Source organism: Castor canadensis, chromosome 13, assembly GCF_047511655.1.
Source record: "Castor canadensis chromosome 13, mCasCan1.hap1v2, whole genome shotgun sequence".
In the NCBI taxonomy this organism is placed as follows: Eukaryota; Metazoa; Chordata; class Mammalia; order Rodentia; family Castoridae; genus Castor; species Castor canadensis.
Window position 1 is genome coordinate 35,224,935 of NC_133398.1, and position 19,120 is coordinate 35,244,054.

At 41.0% G+C, this 19,120-nt stretch overlaps 1 protein-coding gene across 3 annotated transcripts in view; it reads right to left on the bottom strand.

The window, feature by feature from the left end:
- Positions 1-19,120, bottom strand: part of Tdrd7 (tudor domain containing 7) — a 71,718-nt gene that overhangs the window by 17,948 nt on the left and 34,650 nt on the right. For all 3 annotated transcript variants that reach the window (XM_074051409.1, XM_074051408.1, XM_074051407.1), the window contains exons 7-12: positions 14,451-15,037; positions 10,940-11,126; positions 7,227-7,338; positions 5,128-5,330; positions 4,087-4,221; positions 2,090-2,176 (exon numbers count right to left, since the gene is read on the bottom strand). In XM_074051409.1, coding sequence (XP_073907510.1) covers positions 2,090-2,176; positions 4,087-4,221; positions 5,128-5,330; positions 7,227-7,338; positions 10,940-11,126; positions 14,451-15,037 — 1,311 coding nt within the window. The remainder of the gene's footprint in view (positions 1-2,089; positions 2,177-4,086; positions 4,222-5,127; positions 5,331-7,226; positions 7,339-10,939; positions 11,127-14,450; positions 15,038-19,120) is intronic.

Below are 19,120 nucleotides of genomic sequence, written 5' to 3' on the forward strand. Positions count from 1 at the left end.
GTGACGAAAAAAAAGCAACACTCAGAAAGTAATAGAGAAGTAAACTAAAATCAAAATTTATAGGTCAAAATGGGGAAATCACACAGAGACAAGCAACTACTTTGCAATTATTTGCATAACTGTGAAGAACAAATAAATCAGAGTCTGGGCATAGAGGTTCACCTGTAGTCCCAGCTACTCAGGAGGTGAAGATTGAAAACTGTGGTTTGAAGCCAGCCAGGGAAAAAAGTTAATGAGACCCCATCTCAACGAACAAACCAGGAATGTGCCTGTGGTCCCAGCTACATGGGAGACATAGGCAGGAAGGCCCCAGGCAAAAACACAATACTGTATCTGAAATAAAACTAAAGCAAAAAAAAAAAAAAAAAAGGGCTGGGGGTGTGACTCAAGTGGTAGAGTACCTGCCTACCAAACATGAGGCCCTGAATTCAAAACCCAGTACCACCAAAAAGAAAGAAGAACAAATATATCATATAAACACAGGATCTGCTTCTCATGACCATTTTCCCTTCCCTAACTTTCTACATATTACTAAGAAAATGAACACTCAAACTTTTTGTTTTCTTCCACTTCAAAGATAGGCAACACACAATTTGATGGTAATAAAAATAATACTATGTATTTATCAAAAATATTTGGGCATACACTGAGGAGGTACTTTTGCTAAAAATGCATAACCTGAATTAAAGACACTAAATTTTTTTTGAGACAGGGTCTCGCTATATAGTCCAGATTGGCCTCAAAACTTTTGATCCTCCTTCTTCAGCCTCCTAAGTGCTGGGACTACAGGTATGCACCCAGCAAGAGATAGTTTACAAAATGATGCAACTCTTGAAAAATCATAAGCAACAAAGAAAGACCAAATAATTGCAGGTTGGAGGATACTAGGAAGACATGACAACTATAGGCAATGTGGGGTCCAGAACTGGATCCTGGAACAGAAAAAGGACATTGTAGAACAATTTGGGAAATGTCAAAAGTACCAATGTTAGCCTCTTGGTTTTGAAATTTATTCAATGGTTAACATTTAAAGAAGGTGAATACAGGGAGAATGGGATCCCTTTATACTATTTTTGCAATTCTTTACAAAGTCTGAAATTATTTTTTAAAAGCTTATTTGCATATTTATATATCATAAACTAAACAGCACAGAGATTTAAAATCTGAATAATGCCATGTTCAGATGAATTAAAGGAAACAAAGAAATAGCAACCACATAAATCTAAAACCTGCCCTTTAAAATCCAGAAATAAGTGATAAAATATAACCTTTACCAAATTCATAACTAAGCGTTCAAGAAAATAAGACAATTTCCAGGGATGGCAATAGTAGAGTATGTGAACACTAAATTCAAAGCTGTCCTGGGCAGCAGAGGTGGCCTTACAACCAGGCAGGAAAGAGGGAGGATTTGAGACACCACAGAAAACCAGAGATCTCACAGGTCTACATGCTCAATGAAAGAATGACTCTGTGTGGAAAGCAATCTGCCCAGCAAAGCTGCTCCGTACTCCTGTGTACCAGGAAACCACTACTCTTATGTACATTCCCTGGAAGGTCTGCTGTTTAAGAGAAAACATTATGAACAATCTAAACATATGTCATTAGGGGCATGGAGTGATAATGCCAGCAAATTCAATTTGACATATCCTACAGCAGTGAAAATGGATGAACTAGAGCAGCAGAGGCAAACCTCACAAGCACAGCAAGTGAAACAGCGTTTCACACCAATGAATATATTTTACTATTTACATAAAATTTAAAAACATCTATTCAGTCATATTCACTTATTTTTTACTATACATTCTAAATGCATATGTACTTCTATAGCTAGTTCTATAATCTACATGTGAAAAATATATAGTATAAGAATATGTGTACAGATATAAATACATTCAAAGTATAAAGAAGCAAACAGGCGGCTCCCTGGGGGACTGGAGAAAAGAGGACACAAACAGGGAGCTCAATCATGTCGCTCCTCTTTTCCTTCATGAACTGGTGATGAGTCTGTACATGCTTATTCCATTTTTTAAAAACCTGTTTGTGTATTTGAAATACTACACAATTTTAGAGGTCAAGTGACTGATTTTACCTCTACTCGTAGCCACTTTCCTTTGCAGTGGAAGAGGCAGATTTTCCCACAAAAGGGCAGTGAGATGAAGTACTCAGAAGTCATGTGCTGCAAGACAGAGTGCGAGACACCATTATTACTCTTAGCGAAGAGCATGTGGCCACATCACTCAAAACGACCACTGAGACAAAGGTAAGCTTTTTACCCCCACGTATGTGATCAGACTTCCCAAGAGTCCTCTCCTTCCAAGGAGTGAGCTGCAGTAGATGCAGCAAACGTACTGTGTGCTACAGCATTTGCTTTGTCACTCTTATGTTTGTTGACATCAGTGACTTACTCTCCCTGGGAGCACATGGCTCACAACTCAGCACTGCTCAAATGCAAACGTTAGCAGAGAGGCCAGTGAGATGTGTACAGGCTCTGACTCTATCAGTTACACATGCAAAGGAATGCTGATCTGACAAAACCAGGAGCAGGATGAAAGTGAGGCGGCTGAACCAGCTGATGGTAAAGCCTCTCATCTCCATCTTTTAACATTTAGACTCAAGACAAGATTTTAACTCCAAAACAAATGTTCTCAACACAAATATGTATTGTCAGTGCCAGTACCGATGTCAAGAAATCACAGCCTCTTCATTTGCCTCTGCTACAACCTAGAGTTGGGGACCTACCCATGTCTCTTTCTGTTCACGTAAGTGTTTCTATTCTCCTCAAAGACAATGTCTCCACTGGGGCTAGCAAAGCACTAGGTAATGTAATGAGTGCTTTTCACCACCATGGGTTAATATACATGTATATGTATGTATGTATGTATACATATATATATATGGCATCTGAAACACAGAAGAGGTAAAGCTATAGATCTGATGACACAATTCCAGATGGCAGTCTGAATACATGTTTAACCTGATTCAGCAAATATTTTGGAATACCTGTTCTATGCATGACACTAATTTAGGAGCTGTAAGGGATGTAGAAAACTGGCAAGGCACAGTCTCTGCTTTCAAGCCTATGTTCTATTAAAGCTAATAAGTACCCTAGTAGTTTTATATTTATATTGCATAGAATATCCTGACATACAATGAGTATTTTAGATTAGAGGCAAGAATTCCCTTCTAGGGGCGAGGGGGTTAAGGCTAAAGTGGCAGAAGGATTTTGTTACCTGGAAACCATAGTATACTCTGGATTATAACTATAATGTCCTAGCAGAGGTAAGGAAACTACATTAGAAACTTAAAACCTTTACAGGTTCTGACTGAGGGAAAAGTACTAGAATTAAAGATTAAGAAGCTTGCTAATGCAATTTGAACTTTAGAGCCAAATTTACTGGTACATCTCTCCTCAGCAGAGAGCTTGAGGAAGGATACCTGAAGGGAAAGATGAGGGCAGAGGTAAGGAGAGTTCCAGCTGGGCATGGTAGCACACACCTGTAATCCCAGCACTCAGGAGTTTGAGGCAGGAGGATCTTAAGTTTGAGGCCAGCCTGGGCTGCATAGCAAGACCCTGTCTGAAAAAAAATAAAAGTAAAGAGGGAGAGGGAGAGATAGAGAGGGAAAGATAAAGAGAGAGAGAGAGAAATCTCATTCTCCTAAGTTTCAGGTTCCTCTTTTGCCTGTGCAGGAGACCAAATGGCTCCAGCTGACAAACACAGGCATCTGCACTAAGACGGCTCATCAACCACGTGCTACAAATAACAAATCTGCCCACTGCTGAGCACTTACTACATGCCAGGTACTATGCTAAGCAGTACTGCAGCTATTCTTGTGACAATTGCATGGAACACATTATTACCATTTTCATTTTACAATGTGGAAATTGGAGTGTTGTTCCCTCCCCTCAAAGCGTTCAAGTCCCCAGGCTTCTAACTACCATTCTAGTCTATTCTAAACTATTCAACACGTATTCACGGCCCTGAGTTCAAACCCCAGTACTATCCCCCCCTTAAAAAATAAACAACTATTTACACCAGTGACTGCAATTTTAGGACTAACTTCAGAGGAGATGGTGTTCTGCCATACCTTGCAATGGAAATAGTCCTCTATCTTATGCAGAAGGTCACTGAGCTTATTCAGACCCTTGCAGGGCACCTGGCAATAGAGCGTTCCATCGGAGCAAATGTTAGTCACCTTGACATTTGTGTACATGGCATCAACCTGGAACAAGCAAAGGACACACCAAGAACACTTGAGAAGAGACTGTTGCTCTCACTTCTGTAAGTTATGTACCTGAATATCCCATTAAAAGTCTTTGTATTTTAAAATCGTCAAAGTCAGAGGACAGTTAACTTAGAAAGAAATTCATTACTTAAATATAAAAAAACTACAGCTAACAATCCCTTTCTTCCAAAAGGAATAATTAATATCATTTGTGTTAGGCACAAAAGAGGCACTTGGCCACAATTCATGGTTTGAAAAGCTAAAAATGACCTTAACTTTGGCTTGTTTTCTCCTCATTTACTTATGGTAAGAATTATTCCATAAGCCATGCTTTTGTAATTATAAACATAAAAATAAAAACCACACAAAATCAATTCCATTACAGCCTGCTCTCCACAGGCTACATAAATTTTAGCAATTTTTAAATGCTATAACCAAAGATTTAATCTTAGCTATTTTTAGTCAATTCATAATATAAAGACAATTCACAGTTCTATTTACAAAACCATTTTTCCTCCTTTGATCTACAATTTATTTAAGTTTCCTTCCCTTGGGGTGTTTATGTCTCACTAATTTAAAAACGTTAAGGCTAATAGTAAATATTCTTGCATATTGAATTTTCCCTTCATTGTATATTTACTTTTTTATCTTTGCAGAGCAACTTAATACAAATGTTAATATGTACTTACTATAGAAAAAAAATTAAAAATCCAATTCCTAAGAAATAATTACTATTCACATTATGTCATTTTCCCCTTCCAATGCCACCCTCCTTTTTAAAAATAAGTATTTATATGATGCCTGTATCAACTATTAGTCCAATTATTAGTCTGCAACATTCTTTCCTGATGACCTTCTTTCACACAGTATGTGTGACAGATGATAATAGTGACACAGCGGTACCTGGAGGTGAACCTCTAGCGACTTGTCACATATGGCTTTCAAGCAGGTGGCATTGATATTGATATCATCTTCTCCTGAGGTATCATAGAGAACAACGAGGGGAATGTCCGATTTGTCAAGTATCTCCACTGCAAAGATCTTCCCACAAGTTAAAGACTCAACCACCTTCACAAGGTCAGGGTCATCATTCAGAACATCCAACCCTGAAAAACAGTGAATATTTTCATTTCTATTTATTAACAATGTCATAAGATGGATAGCTTCCCTATTTGTTTTGACCACAGTCTTCTTTGCCTTAGTCATTTGTAGGTTTTAAGAGGCAACTGATGGTCAATCAGGATTTCTACCGCAGCCTTCACTTCATATACAAACACGTATTTAAAATACAGACTAAGAAAGATTGATACTAAGGAGCTATCAATCACGTCTCCTAGTCAGGCATTTGAAATGGCCTTCCTGAAATTCTACTCTTGATTCTTTCACTTTCAAATTAAGTATATACAACTAACTGCTTTTCTTATAAAACGAACATGTATTTATTGGAAACAGAGACACCGTCTTGCCTCCCTCCCTCCCTTTCCACCATTAAGACCCTGTGGACACCAGAGAACTTTCTGATTATCAAAGAAAGATTAGCATTTAACCTAGCACGGGTATTGAGTAAATTTTGTTGTAGTCCAATTACTCTTTCAGTTCTTTGCAAACAGTAATTCCATATATCCCATATATGATAACTCTAAGTTAATTTATTACACTAATTAAAACTAGTTTGGCATTCTCCAAATGGCACTATAATGCTTATTTCTACATTTTGCCCTTTAAAATTCAGACTTCTCTTGGCTGCCCTTGTTTTCAACACACAGCTTCATGGCTTTTCTCAAACCTTTTACTTCAGTATCTTAAATCCTGTTCTGTGCTCTTGATATGTTCCTTTTAAAACCAACTTCCACAGGTTTCTAACAGACTCTTGAGATTACTTCAGGGGGCCTGGCATGGTGGCTCACATCTGTATGTAATCCCAGCTACTTGGGAAGCTGAGACTGGGAGGCTAAAGGTTGGAATAGTGACTCAGAAACAAACAAAGCACAGGTAGAAGGATCAGAGTCCAAGCATAACTGAGAATGTATCTGAAAAATAACTAAGTCCAAAAAAGGGCTGGAGGCATGGCTCAAGTGGTAAAGTGCTCACCTAGCAAGTGCAAAGTCCCAAGTTCAAACCCCAGTACTGCCCACCCCTTACAAAAAAAAAATACTTCAGGTTTATCTCACAGAGTCAGATCCAGCTCCCGTGATGTAAGACTCATCATCTCTGGGCGGGGCAGTTTCTTCAGAGAGCTCATGGTCATGTGAGAATTGTGATCACTTGTAGAATTCAGCACAAGCATCCTGGACGGTGCCCATTTCCACAGAGCTGACCACTGTGTCCTCCACTCCTCAGCTTTCTCCCCACAACATCACTCACACACACATATTCCTCTATGCCCCCATGAGAAGGAAGGAAGGAAGAAAGACTGACTGATTCGCTGACTATGTGAGAACCTGCACATGACCTATGGCCATGCTCAGCTGGACATACGAGGTTTGCTACCCATGTGCATCTCCACTGCTGTGTGAAAGGGCTGAGGGTAACACGATTCAGACTGATCAAATCCTGTGATACGGGGTGTCTATGGGTTATTACTGGGCAGTTAAGACAAAAAAAAATATCCTTTCAAATGGCCAGAACTTTTTTATAATAAAATGTAACAAAATGTAGTCCATGCAATAACAAAATGTTTTATATATAACATAAAATAGAAACTATTTTCATAATGATCACATTTTATACAGCACATTAAACATGAAATCATTTAAACCTTTCAAGAAATAACACATTACAACACCTTGAGACCAGAGTTTAACCACTGCAAAGTACATTAGTGATAATCTACCAAATGGAGGGAAAGAGCTGGGCATGGTGGTACATCCCAACACTAGGGAGGCTAAGATAGGAGGATCTGAATTCAAAACCAGCCTGGGCTATGGAGGGAGACCCTACCTCAAAAAACAAAACCAAACAAACTGAAGAACACGGAAAGAATCTTTTAAAGATACCCTTACCTGCTAGTTTACACTTGGTAGCTTGAAATGAAAGGGAACAGAACTTGGGGTTCAGTTTGTATGCTTTACTCTTCTCTACATTTTCACTGAAACCATAGTCAACATAGCACACCTAATGACAAAAACAAAACAAAACAAAACAATATTTAGGCTCAAAACTCTTTATCCACACTGCAAAAAACCATTTGCACATTTACTGGCTCCATTTTATTCTATAAAGAGCTATCTGAGGTATTCTCTGATGTACCCCAGAAGGGAAATAGGGCCTGGAACCCAGGAAAACAGAGCTCCTGGTGCTAGGTCCCAATCTGCTACCTTGCCCTTTGGACAGTGGGAAGAACAAGGTAAGAACAAGGTAGACTCCACAGCCTCGCTGAGGCCAGTTCTCTCAGCCAGTCTTTCAATTGGTTCTACCAACACTGCCGCCCTTCCTCTCCGCCTGCAAAGGCAGGTTTCTTTTGCCTTCTTCAGGAAAATCAAGTGTACAGGGTACCTTCTTGGTACTTAGATTATAGTAATATACACAAAACTCCTCCCCAGCAGTCTTAGGAAAATGAGGAAAGGCAGAGAAACCGCTAATCTTTCCCTAACCATGAGGTAAGGGGGCCTGTGGGCTAGCCTATCGCCTACCAGGAAGACTACCTCTTGAGTCCACATTTGACTCTATGCTGCTTGGGTCCAGATTGCTGGCAAGGTCCCTGTACCAGGTGGCTTGCTACCTCAGTGCACAAGGCCATCTTTCCCGGGGTTAAATTAGTCCCTGATCCTCTTCTCATAGGCCTCAGGAGTCAGACAGCTTTCGTGTCCTTTAATGGGAATCAGCACTTGCAACCTGGATCCTGCTCTTCCAACACACGAAATGGAGGTAAGATGGTCTGATAATAGGACACAGTGTGTGAAATTTTGACTTCTAGAAATTCAGGCTGTATTCTTAGCTCAGTGAGAAAAGGAAGACGGCTCCAAAGGCTTCAAAAGGTTCATAATGTTCATAGGTTGTTTCTTTCCCTTCTTATTTTTATCAGCATACCATATATTTATATGCACCCACACTACCCAGTGTCCTCTGCTCTGTGAGAGCTACGCAATTCCTCTAGTGCCCTAGGACTGGTACCAGCAGGCAACTGTTCCCAATCATTCCTGGTTCTCTGGCACCATCAAGTGGCCAAAGTTTGCAGAGTCATCTTTCTAACACTAGCAGAAACCCCTGGCCCATGGTTCTGGTCAGGCCCACTGGCACCAGCCTCACAGGGTGCCTATGTGCCCCTGCTTCTCCTACCCACCAAGCATTTCACAGATGGACAGCAAAGAGGGGACAGGTACCTGCTGCTAACAGGGCTGGTGCTAAGTATTTAGGTTTCTCCAAATAAGGGGAGAAGTGTCTGTCAGCTTCACAGGGAGTGGGTAATAAGAATAAGACAGGAAGACTACAACCACAACTGTACAAGATACCGAACTACCTTTATAAAATTCTAATGATCAACTCATAACTCTCAGCAGCAACACAGACTGCATTCTGGGACATGTCCTTCTGGAATACCCGTACATACTATTTGTTGTAAACACCATTGCACTGTTAATGTGTTACTAGGGTTTATAATTCTTCTCTTCATAAGAAATTCCTGTATTAAAATAGTTAGCTTCTGTTAAAACTCCTACAGGCAAGACAGAGAAATGATCAAAAGTAGCAGTCTATCTAGGAACATTTGGGGATAATCACACCTTAGCAACTAGAGAGGCCTAGAGCAATGAAGGACTTGACTCAGGGCACAAAAACACCAGCAGAGTCAGGACCAGTGCCGGTGCTGCAAACAAATTCGTGCTCTCCACTGGTCTAGTGACCAAGTTGGTCCTTAGGTTCTTCCAAAGTTTTTTCAAATTTTATCAAAGTATAGTTTATATTGGATAAAAGCTACCTGAAGTACGTAGTTTGATGTGTTTTGATCAATGCATATGCCTCTATGCATACCATAACCAAGACACAGACTATTTCTAGCATCCCAGAAGTTCCCTCCAGTCCTTTGCAGGAAACACTTTTTCAATCCTTGTAGTTGGCAAGCACTTCTCTGACTTTATCATTGAAGATGGACTTTACCTGTTCCCAGACATCACTTAAAAGTAGAATCACACAGAATTACTCTTTTGTGACTGCCATCTTTTGTTCAGCACAAACAATGAGATTTATCCATGCAACTGACTACATAAGAAGTTCATTCTTTTTGGTTAGTGAATAGTTCTATTATATAAATTAACTATAACTTGTTTATATATTCCCTTGTTTATGGCCATCTGTGCTATTTTCAGATTAGGATTATTAGTAACAAAGCTTCTACAAACATGTATATTCAAGCCTTTTTATGCACCTACATTTTCATTTCTCTTCTGTAAATACTGAGGGGTCATATAGTAAGTGTTAACTGCCAAACTGTGCTCCAACTTTTAGACTTTTAAAGTCAGTTAAGTTTCTTAAAAGTTGAGACCCTGTAGGTTAAAGAATTTTTCTCTGTGGATGGGAAAGTGGCTTAGTGGGTATGTGACCTTCCTTCTGGACAAGACCAGAGCCTCTCTTGTCTATCTCCTGAACAAAATGGGTAGGAAAACAGTGGGTCTCCTTCTTGGCTGTCCTGACGGTGCTGCCAGTGTGGGCGGGGGCTTTAGTGGGGAGCTGGTGACTTAAGCCTGATTCGTGGTGGTTATGTACCCTCAGTGACACTCAGGGGCCATGGCCAGGGACTGACAGTGGCATATGGATTCAGTTTTGCATTGTGGAATACAGGCTGCAGAAACAGAGGTGTACTTCTCTGCTTTCATATAGAGAACACGATGTTCTCTGGATATATTTCCCCCCACAGCCTGAGAGTGCTCTGTACAATCAGAAGGACCGTGAAACTCGGAGCTGAGGGGCACCCTCCTATTAAGCAGGGTGGCAATGCACAGAGGTCCTTAAGTGCATTTCCCCTTAAGAGAGACATCTGAGGAATCAAGAAAGAAAAGACTCTCAGCTCCCTCAAATTCTCCATAAAGTAGCAACCCCTCTATCTGGAAGATTCAGGAAGCAGACTTGTTTGTAAGATAATTTCCAAATAAGCACATTGCTTCCACCAAGAAAGGAAGAAGTGACCCAGTCTGAAGAGCAGACATAAACAGATGAGCACCCAGCAGTTGCCATGCAGCAACTCTGCCTTACTGTCTGGAAGCTGCGAGGCCAGAGGCACCACAGCTCAAAGGGAAACCTGGGCCTATGGGTGAGAGTCCTCTTCTCAGGCTCTGCAAGGAGGGTAAGAAGCAGCAAAGGGGCAGAGGTTGACTAGCAGGATGTGGCCAAGCCTAGATGTCCTAGAGCCTGCAGACAGAGGAGGGTGGTGATGAGCCCTTAGACCTTTCCAAGAGGATAGAGAGGATGACTCTGGAAGCAACTCCTGGAGAATGACTCCAGCCATGGTGAAGTAAGAAGAGGAAGAATGGCGGCTCTCTAATTGGGCTGCTTCTCTCACTGCCCACCAGGCTGGTCAGTAGGGGAGAGTGTGGGTTGTGCATACTCCCATGAGCAGCTTTGCTTTGTCACCAAGGTCTGAGATACTGATGACTACCACTGACTCAAAAGCTGTCAGGGATAATCTTTTATAGATACGGTCAACTTTTGGTGAAAATTACTACAACTGAAAACTAGGACAGTATATGTCTTTGTAAAGCTAGACAAAGCAAACAATGCTTGCCTTTAGCTTGTTCTCTTCTGCTGAGATGAGCTGTGCACGTAACCAGGCATCCTCCTCAGCATTGACTGCCAGCAGCTGCCCGACATGCACAGCCTGGACTGGTGCGACCTTGGGGTTCTTACTGTAATACTCCTTCATCTCGTCTTCCATTAATTCCTGAGCAGCTGAGTAGTCTTTGCCCACATACCTGGATTAGTGAAAAGAAAACACAGATGAAGCAGCCCAGGGGGAGGAAAACTGCAGGAATTCATTAGAGCTCATTCCCTCTGCAGCCATGTCTTGTTCTAACCTCAGACTTGCTCACACCAACAGGGAGAAGGACCGTGCTCAGGAAACATTTCTCTTTTGACAAAGGAAGACGGAATTGTGCAGATCTTGCAAAACAAGACTGGGGTGCAATCCACTGGGCAATAGGGCAAATGCTGGGCAACACAGCAGTAGGCAGTGAGTGAGGAGGCCTCAAGGAGTACCAGGTTCAGGGACGAAAGAAGAGAAAATGGCACAGAGAAAACTCAGGGAGGCCAGATCAGCAACTGTCACTTTCAGATCTTAACTAAGGCTGCTGGAGATTTGTGTGGACTATTAAGAAGATAATCTAGCTGACAGAATCTGAACAAACCTCCAGTTCTGAAAATCAGTGAAACTTTACTAGAGAAAAAAATAGAGCCTAGGGTTGGGGACACAGCTCAGGGCTCGCATACTTATCTAGTTTGTGCCTGGCCCTGGGTTTGATCCCCAGCAGTGGGAGTTGGGGGGTGCTTGACTTGAACACACTAAACACAGCAATGTGACATCCCCCACCCAAACTTACTGAACAAATTACATCAAAATATTGAATTCTGATACTCTCAAAAAAGGTGACATGTTCTAGCTGAATGCCTCTAAAACTCATATGCTTTCTGAAAAGTATTATTCTCAGACCAGCCTCATCCTTTTCTACTGCTGACAACTGCAGTCTTGCTGATTCCGTTCATGTTATCAAAATATAATCATTTAGCCAGGCATGGTGGTACACATCTATAATCCTAGCTACTCGGGAGATGCAGCTTGGTAGGACCATGGTTAGAAGACAGCCTGAGCAAAAAGTTACCAAGTTCTCCATCTCAACAAACAGCCTGGGATTGGTGACATGCTCTGAAGGAGGTGACAGGTAGGAGGATCATGATCAAAGTTGGCCTCAGGTAAAAATGCAAGACTGTATCTAAAAAGCAACTAAAGCAAAATAAAAAAGTGCTAGGGGTATGGCCCAAGCGGTAGAGAACATGCCTAGCAAGTGTAAGGCCCTGAGTTCAAAACTCAGTACCACCAAAAAGAAAACAAACAAACAAAAATCCTTTTTTTTTTTTTCTGCCATAAGCAGGCTGTTTTCTTGCCCTAAAAAAGGGTGTCCTTCCAGGACATAAAGTCTGGAAAACCATGTTTGGGTCATGAAAGCAGATGCTGTCACAGCCACAGGATAAAGCCTTTCAGCTGGAAGGCTGTGCTATGAAAGCACCAGACTTGGTTCAGTTTTTACCCAGGACCCCAGGTGAGCTGAGGAAGATGTAAAAAACTATCCCGTTAGAAGTGTTTCACATATTCTTGGTAACTAGCAGCAGGACCAGAAAGGAGGAGCAAAGCTAATGGGCTGGCAGAGTGGCTTAAGCAATAAGAGCACCTGCCTTGCAAGCGTGAGGTCCTGAGTTCAACTTCAGGTGCTGCCAAAAAAAGGCTATTAAAAAGTCCTGCAGGATGGCAAGAATGCTTTTGGGCAATGGCTATTTAAAAATGAAAGAGTATAAGGACATTATTCGCTCTTTTATCGTTTATCACTCATTGAGCTTTGCGAATATTAAGGCAGTGCAGGAATGCAGCTACTTTCTGGACTCTATAGTCTGCTGAGGGATCTACACTGCACCCAAGTGGCCCGCTTTCAGGACCCTGGTGCCTCAGGGGCCTCCCCTAGCTGCTTCAGTCCTGGGAGGCCAACAGGCAGAGTCTGGGTTGTAGAGGTGATCTGCTGGCACAGGCTCCTGTGGGAAGGTGGGAGGGAGGGAGCGGCACATGGGAGCTGCAGGTGATCCTGATACCTGCAGCAGCCTCTATAGAGAAGGACAGCTACACCACTGGAGAGAGGGGATAGAACATTACCTACCATGCCTGGTGGTTGCCAGTCACTCTGCTAAACACAGAATGCAGACTAGAGAAAGGTATTTAAATAATCTGAAGATTGTGACTCTATTCATTCTGGAATAGTTTAGAACCTTCCTACTAAAGTCCTAGAACTGAGCCCTTCCTTAGTAAGGACATCAAAAATGACATGACTGATCCAGCCCAGTGCTCAGTGCTTGGTCTCCGACAATAGCACCAATGATTGCTGATAACAAATACCAAAGAAGCCTATCATGGAAGTAGATTTAGGTTTTCTTTAAGATGCCAAAAGGTAACAGTCAGTAATGTACCCCTTGCCATCTTTCCTTTTCTTCAATATATTAGTGAACCATAATGGATCCCTAACCTTCAACAACCTATTTACATCATTAGGTCACACCACATCCTAGCAAGGTTACACATTTAATAGCCCTGTATAAAACACCACCTCTCTAATGCTCCTTCTGGTTTAAGGATTGCAAGTAGGTTCACTCTCTTATCCACTCAGATTCAGACTATTCAAATGTGCGAGTTTTATGAGCTCTTCTTTCTTGGAAGGATTCTGATTATTTTCTGTGTTCTTTCTTTGGCTCAGCTATGGGTCTCTGGTAGCCCACATAGGACCACTTTAGTTGAAATAGCCTGGATTCTGTTCTGCTTCAGTCTTTTCCTCCTCTGTGCAGCCATAGCCACACTCTGGGCTGGTGCTTCACTCAGCTACACAGGTTCCCATTCTTTTTCCCAAGCAGGGACCAGCAAGTTATTATAGTCTTTCTATACTTCCTATGTATTTTGTAGTTTTTCCAAAAGTCCAAGTCTAGAGCTGGACTGTGTTTTGCAATTCCAGTTATCATTAGCTACTTAGGTGACAGTTCCTCCTCCCAGGAAATGATATCAAAAGGCTCAGGTTACCAGAGCACCTCTGGGTCCAGGGGCTACATGAGGAACACCAGTTGCTATTCAGTCCTAGATTATATGGTTATCACCTGGTCTGTGGGGGACTTGCTTTTTCTGTGGACTAGGTATTACTTTTGACTTACATAGTTACCACGATGTTTTTGATACAGAGTTTTTCAAGTTCATATTATCATTCCAATGTTTAATACTGCATAGTAATCTTTTCTCATAAGAATAGTTGTATATTTTGAACATTTACCAAATTTTGTTTTATTTTTGTTTTTGGGTGATACTGGGGTTTGAACTCAGGACTTCATGCTTGCTAGGCAAGCACTCTACTACTTGAGCCACTCCACCAGCCCCCCCCCAAATATTATTGTGTCTCACTGTAATTTTTTAGAAGAATAGTATTCTTTCTTTAATCCCCAGCATCACAAAAACAACTGTATACCAGCATCCTGAAGATTTAGAAACTGTAACTTGCCTGATAACCACTTCATTTGTGTTGCTCAGTTCAACCACCAATACAGATGGGGATGCCTCGGTAGGAATGATTAAAGGAGGAATGGTTATGTCCTCCTCAAGGATATCGGCACTTTCAGCAATGTTTTTTTCTATCTGCAAATATTCTTGCTCAATCATAGACTTGATATCATAATCGCCTTGTGCCTGCCCCTCATCCTTTAGGATCTTGTCAGCAGGTGATGGAAGTTTAGCATAGAGAATGGCCTTCAGGGGATTTCCAGAAATGTAGTCTATGGTGCACACATCAGAAAGTGCAGCGAGATTTTTTAAGGCATCCTCAGGGAATTTTACTTTGTATCTGTCCTCAAATGCTTTCGGGAGTGCACTAGCCCAAAGGCCACTGGAGTATTTCACCAGCAGCTCTGCCACTTTCTCTTTGATGTCTCCTGGCATAACTGCTGGACTCCCTTTTGATGGTGGTATCTGCTTAGAAGCAGGTAGCGTGGATGGGAGCACTTTTTCAGGGTCCGGTTCACTTCTCAAAAGCTGCTTTCTCTTAGCTGGATAAATAAGTAAATCTTGACCACCACTACAGGGTTTTTCCACCTGAAATTTTTAAAGAAAGCACATGACAGATATTTCAATGGCTATAAACAACCTGAAAACATATGCATACATTTTGTATTTGAGAGCACCATAGTTTTCTAAAACATTCATACAAAAGTATACATTTCATTCTTTTCAATTACTTCTATTTTAATGCATTGCATTCACCTGCAAATAATATAAGCATGCTTCAGAAACAACCAGGAAGATGTAACTGTATTAACTTCACTTGTGAGGCATCTAGACTCCAACCGGCCTAGGAAATCATGACACCTCTGCCCTGACAAGTGTGCTGATCATTTGGTTCTCTGCCAAACCCAGAGCAATAGTTTACAAAATAGACTGGATCCAAGGTGAAGAGAAGCTACAAAAAGGTACTGATATTGTCAGGAATATACACTGAAAACCTCACTAGGAATATTTGGACAAAATAGGGGTGTTATCTCCCTTTCTCCTATAATATCCTGAGAAACCCTCAGATTTCCATTATTTAGAAAAGATGGCCCAGAGGTACGGTACACTTTGGACAACCACCACAGCAGAGAGTTAGCTGGAAATGAACAAATGTTAAAAACACCTGGTGTTTGTATGTCATCCAATCGCTAATTACTATATGCATATCATGCCTGAGGGGCACAGCTTGATGAAGTGATGGAGTAATGTTTTCAAGTTCTAAGCCTTTCTGCTGTTAGACCAGGGGCTGGGCAAATGCCCAATGCAGCTCAAGGCTCATGAGCTAAAACTGAGTTTTCTATTTTTTTTGGCATTGGAGTTTGAACTCAGGGCCTTGCTGTGGCCAGGCAGTTACTCCACCACTCAAGTCATGCCTCCAGCTGCAAGTTTTATATATTTAAATGACCAAAAGAAGTCAAAAGCAGAATTATTTCAAAATGTGAAAATTATATGAAATTCAGTACACATGAATTCTCACTGGATCATGGTCCTGCTTCCCAGTTTCTCTATTCTCTGTAGCTGTCTTTGCACTACAATAGCAGAACAGTTGTAATAGGTTTGCATACATGTAGCTCTGAACCACTTTAGAGCTGGAAACCCTGAAACATTTATTATTTGGCCTGCTAAGAAAACAAAGTCTTAAACCTGTACTAGGCCATTAGACTGAAATTAATATTCACTACCTTATGAAATGTTTCTATTTTATCAGGTCCTATAATTTAAGACTTTAGGAGGATTAACTAATACAAGCTTATAAGAAAATCCTAGTCACCCAAAAGAACAGAATATTTAAGTATGCTATTGGCAAAAAACAGACTTCATTTACTTCACTTTTCACATGCTTAGGAAGATGAACCATAGCTGCCATGGTACCAGCAAAGACCTTTAAAAAGTCAAAAGGCATAGTCAAGTTGATATTAAAATATTCTTTTTAGTCTGACTGTATATTCTACGTGATATGTAAGTGAATGATGTATGATACTTTCAGTATAAAGCATTAGGTTTCCGTCCTCATTCTTCTGCCAACCTGTGCTGGAGTTTCAAGGACTGAGGAAAAATCCTGTTTCTGAAAAGCCCCAAGCAGAGCCTATCATTGTCCTGCTAATGTAGTGCATCAGCACAGATAGCAGAGGTGATCGATCTATTGCTTGTCTACCAGACGCAGGATCTTCCTGGGTCAGTGGTGGACTCTTGCTGGCACCTCCGGACAATCTGGGTGGCATGTCACCTGTTACAATTTATGTCCCTACTGCTAAGTCATAGCAGGGGCATAAAATATTTGGAGGCTTCCTCATGCTTCCCTCCATGGTGGGTCTACTTCTTAAAGTCTAGATTTTTTTTTTGTGTGTGTGTGTGGTTCTGGGAATCAAAACCAGGGCCTCTCACATGCTAGGCAAGTGTTCTACCATTGAGCTACACCTCCAGTCCCTTTTTAAAAAAAATCTTATTATGAGACAAGTTCTCACTAAACTTCCCAGGTTGCCTCAACCTCTCAAGTAGGTGGAGAACAGGCATGTGCCACTAGACCCAGCTCAAAATTTGGACTCTGTAAATGCCGGTCTGCACTGTGCTTTCAAATACTTGGTAAGGTATATGAATTAAGACTGCGTATTCAAACGAGCTTTAGAAAATATACCTTTTGGGAAAAGTGTAAAAGAAAACAGAATTCTGTGTGATTCACTTGCACATAATCACAATTTTAATTTTAGATTTAGACATGACAGACCTCAGTATCCAAAGTCAGATGAGCCTGTAGGGCTTGCCTTAAAAAAACTCTACCTACCAACCTCTTCTCAGCCCCTTCTTTCAAGTGGACAGAGGATGCTAATTTCAGTGGAAAAAGTTGTTTTATTTATCTAAAGTAACTTCCATAAACTTTATCCCCCAACTGTACACAAGGCTTCGTCTAACCCATGAAAAGACAAGAAGGTTCTTTGGCTTTATGGTCCTTTTCTTTCCAATGAGTTGCCTGAAAATTTGGGATACATCAATGTTTACTTAGTCCCAGTCTTCCAGCCCCAGTTTCCATTCCCATCTGTGCCTCAGATGTGATCAGAGCCAATGTCCTAATAATGTGTTAACTGCAGCAAATCTCTAAAACGGCCAATATAATGAGTTCTTCCAAGTAGGAACACTGTATCCATGTAATGAGAGCTGGTTCAAGGTCTTTACTCTAGGATAATCTTAAAGGACTGAGGAAAAATCCTGTTTCTGAAAAGCCCAAAGCAGAGCCTATCATTGTCCTGCTAATGTAGTGCATCAGCACAGATAGCAGAGGTGATCGATCTATTGCTTATCTACCAGACGCAGGATCTTTCTGGAAGTGTCACATTTCCAAGTCTCAAGTCTGTCTGTAGCATTTGAGTCAAACTTTGCCAGTGGACCTATAAATGTAAGCCTGAATTGATCCAAAATCCAAACAACAGTCAAATAACCACCTAAACTAGAAGATAGGTTTATTTCCTCAACACTTCTGTTTTGGATTCTCACTTATGATAAATTTTTTGAATTGTGTCTTCTTCCCTTATTTCAAAAGGATTGGTTATGTGCCTAAATCCCATCTGTTCTTCAGTGATTTGGCCTGTTTCAATTCAAAAGAGCATTTACTAAGATTCAGCAAGGGCCTGGCTTTAAGAACTGAACTCGACACTGACAAGTTGATTCAGGTAGCCTTCTATACTTTTTAAGCAAATTTATTCATGGCTAAATTTACTGATATATAAAATATATATGGGCCTGGCCCACATACATCATTAACCAATCTTTGGAGAATGGTTCAAGAGTTTCTCAATTCAAATGCAAAAATACATAAAACATTATAGTTAAAAAAAAACATAAATTAAGCCAGACACCAATGGCTCATATCTATAATCCTAGCTACTCAGGAAGCAGAGATTAGGAGGATTGTGGTTCAATGCCAGCCCAGGCAAAAAGTATTAAGACCCCATCTCAATCAATGAGCTGGGTATAGCTAATTGTACCTGTGGTTCCAACTATGTAGGAGGCCACAGGTTGGAGGATCAGTCTGAAGCCTGAACCTGGCAAAAGCACAAGACCCTACCTGGAAAATAACTAAACACAAAAATGGTTAGGGCACCAGGTACCAGTGGCTCATATCTGAAATCCTAGCTATGTGGGAGGCTGAGATCAGGAGGATTGTGGTTTGAGTTCTGTTGGGGCAAAAAAATTCATGAGACCCCCCCATCTCAACAGGAAAAAAAAGCTGGGCATGATGGTATATAGCTGTAATCTCTGCTATGGCAGGAAGTGTAAAATAGGAAGATCATGGTCCAGGTCTGCCTGGGCAAAAAGTGAGACCTATCTCCAAAATACCCAGAGCAAAAACAGTTGGAGGTATGGCTAAAGTAGGAGAGCACCTGCCTAACAAGCACAAGGCCCTGAATTCAAATCCCAGTACCACTTCCCAATTTAAAAAATATATATATATACACATATAATTTAAAGCAAATGTAACTTTTTTCAGCTTATACTTGTTTTTAAATGTTTATATGAATGGAAACTTCCTTTCTTGGGAATTCTACTGTGATTGCCATCTGTCTTCCACAATGCATGTCATCTCTTTCTATTTTCTGGCAAATGGGCTTGGGAAGAAGACTACTTCCGTTTCTC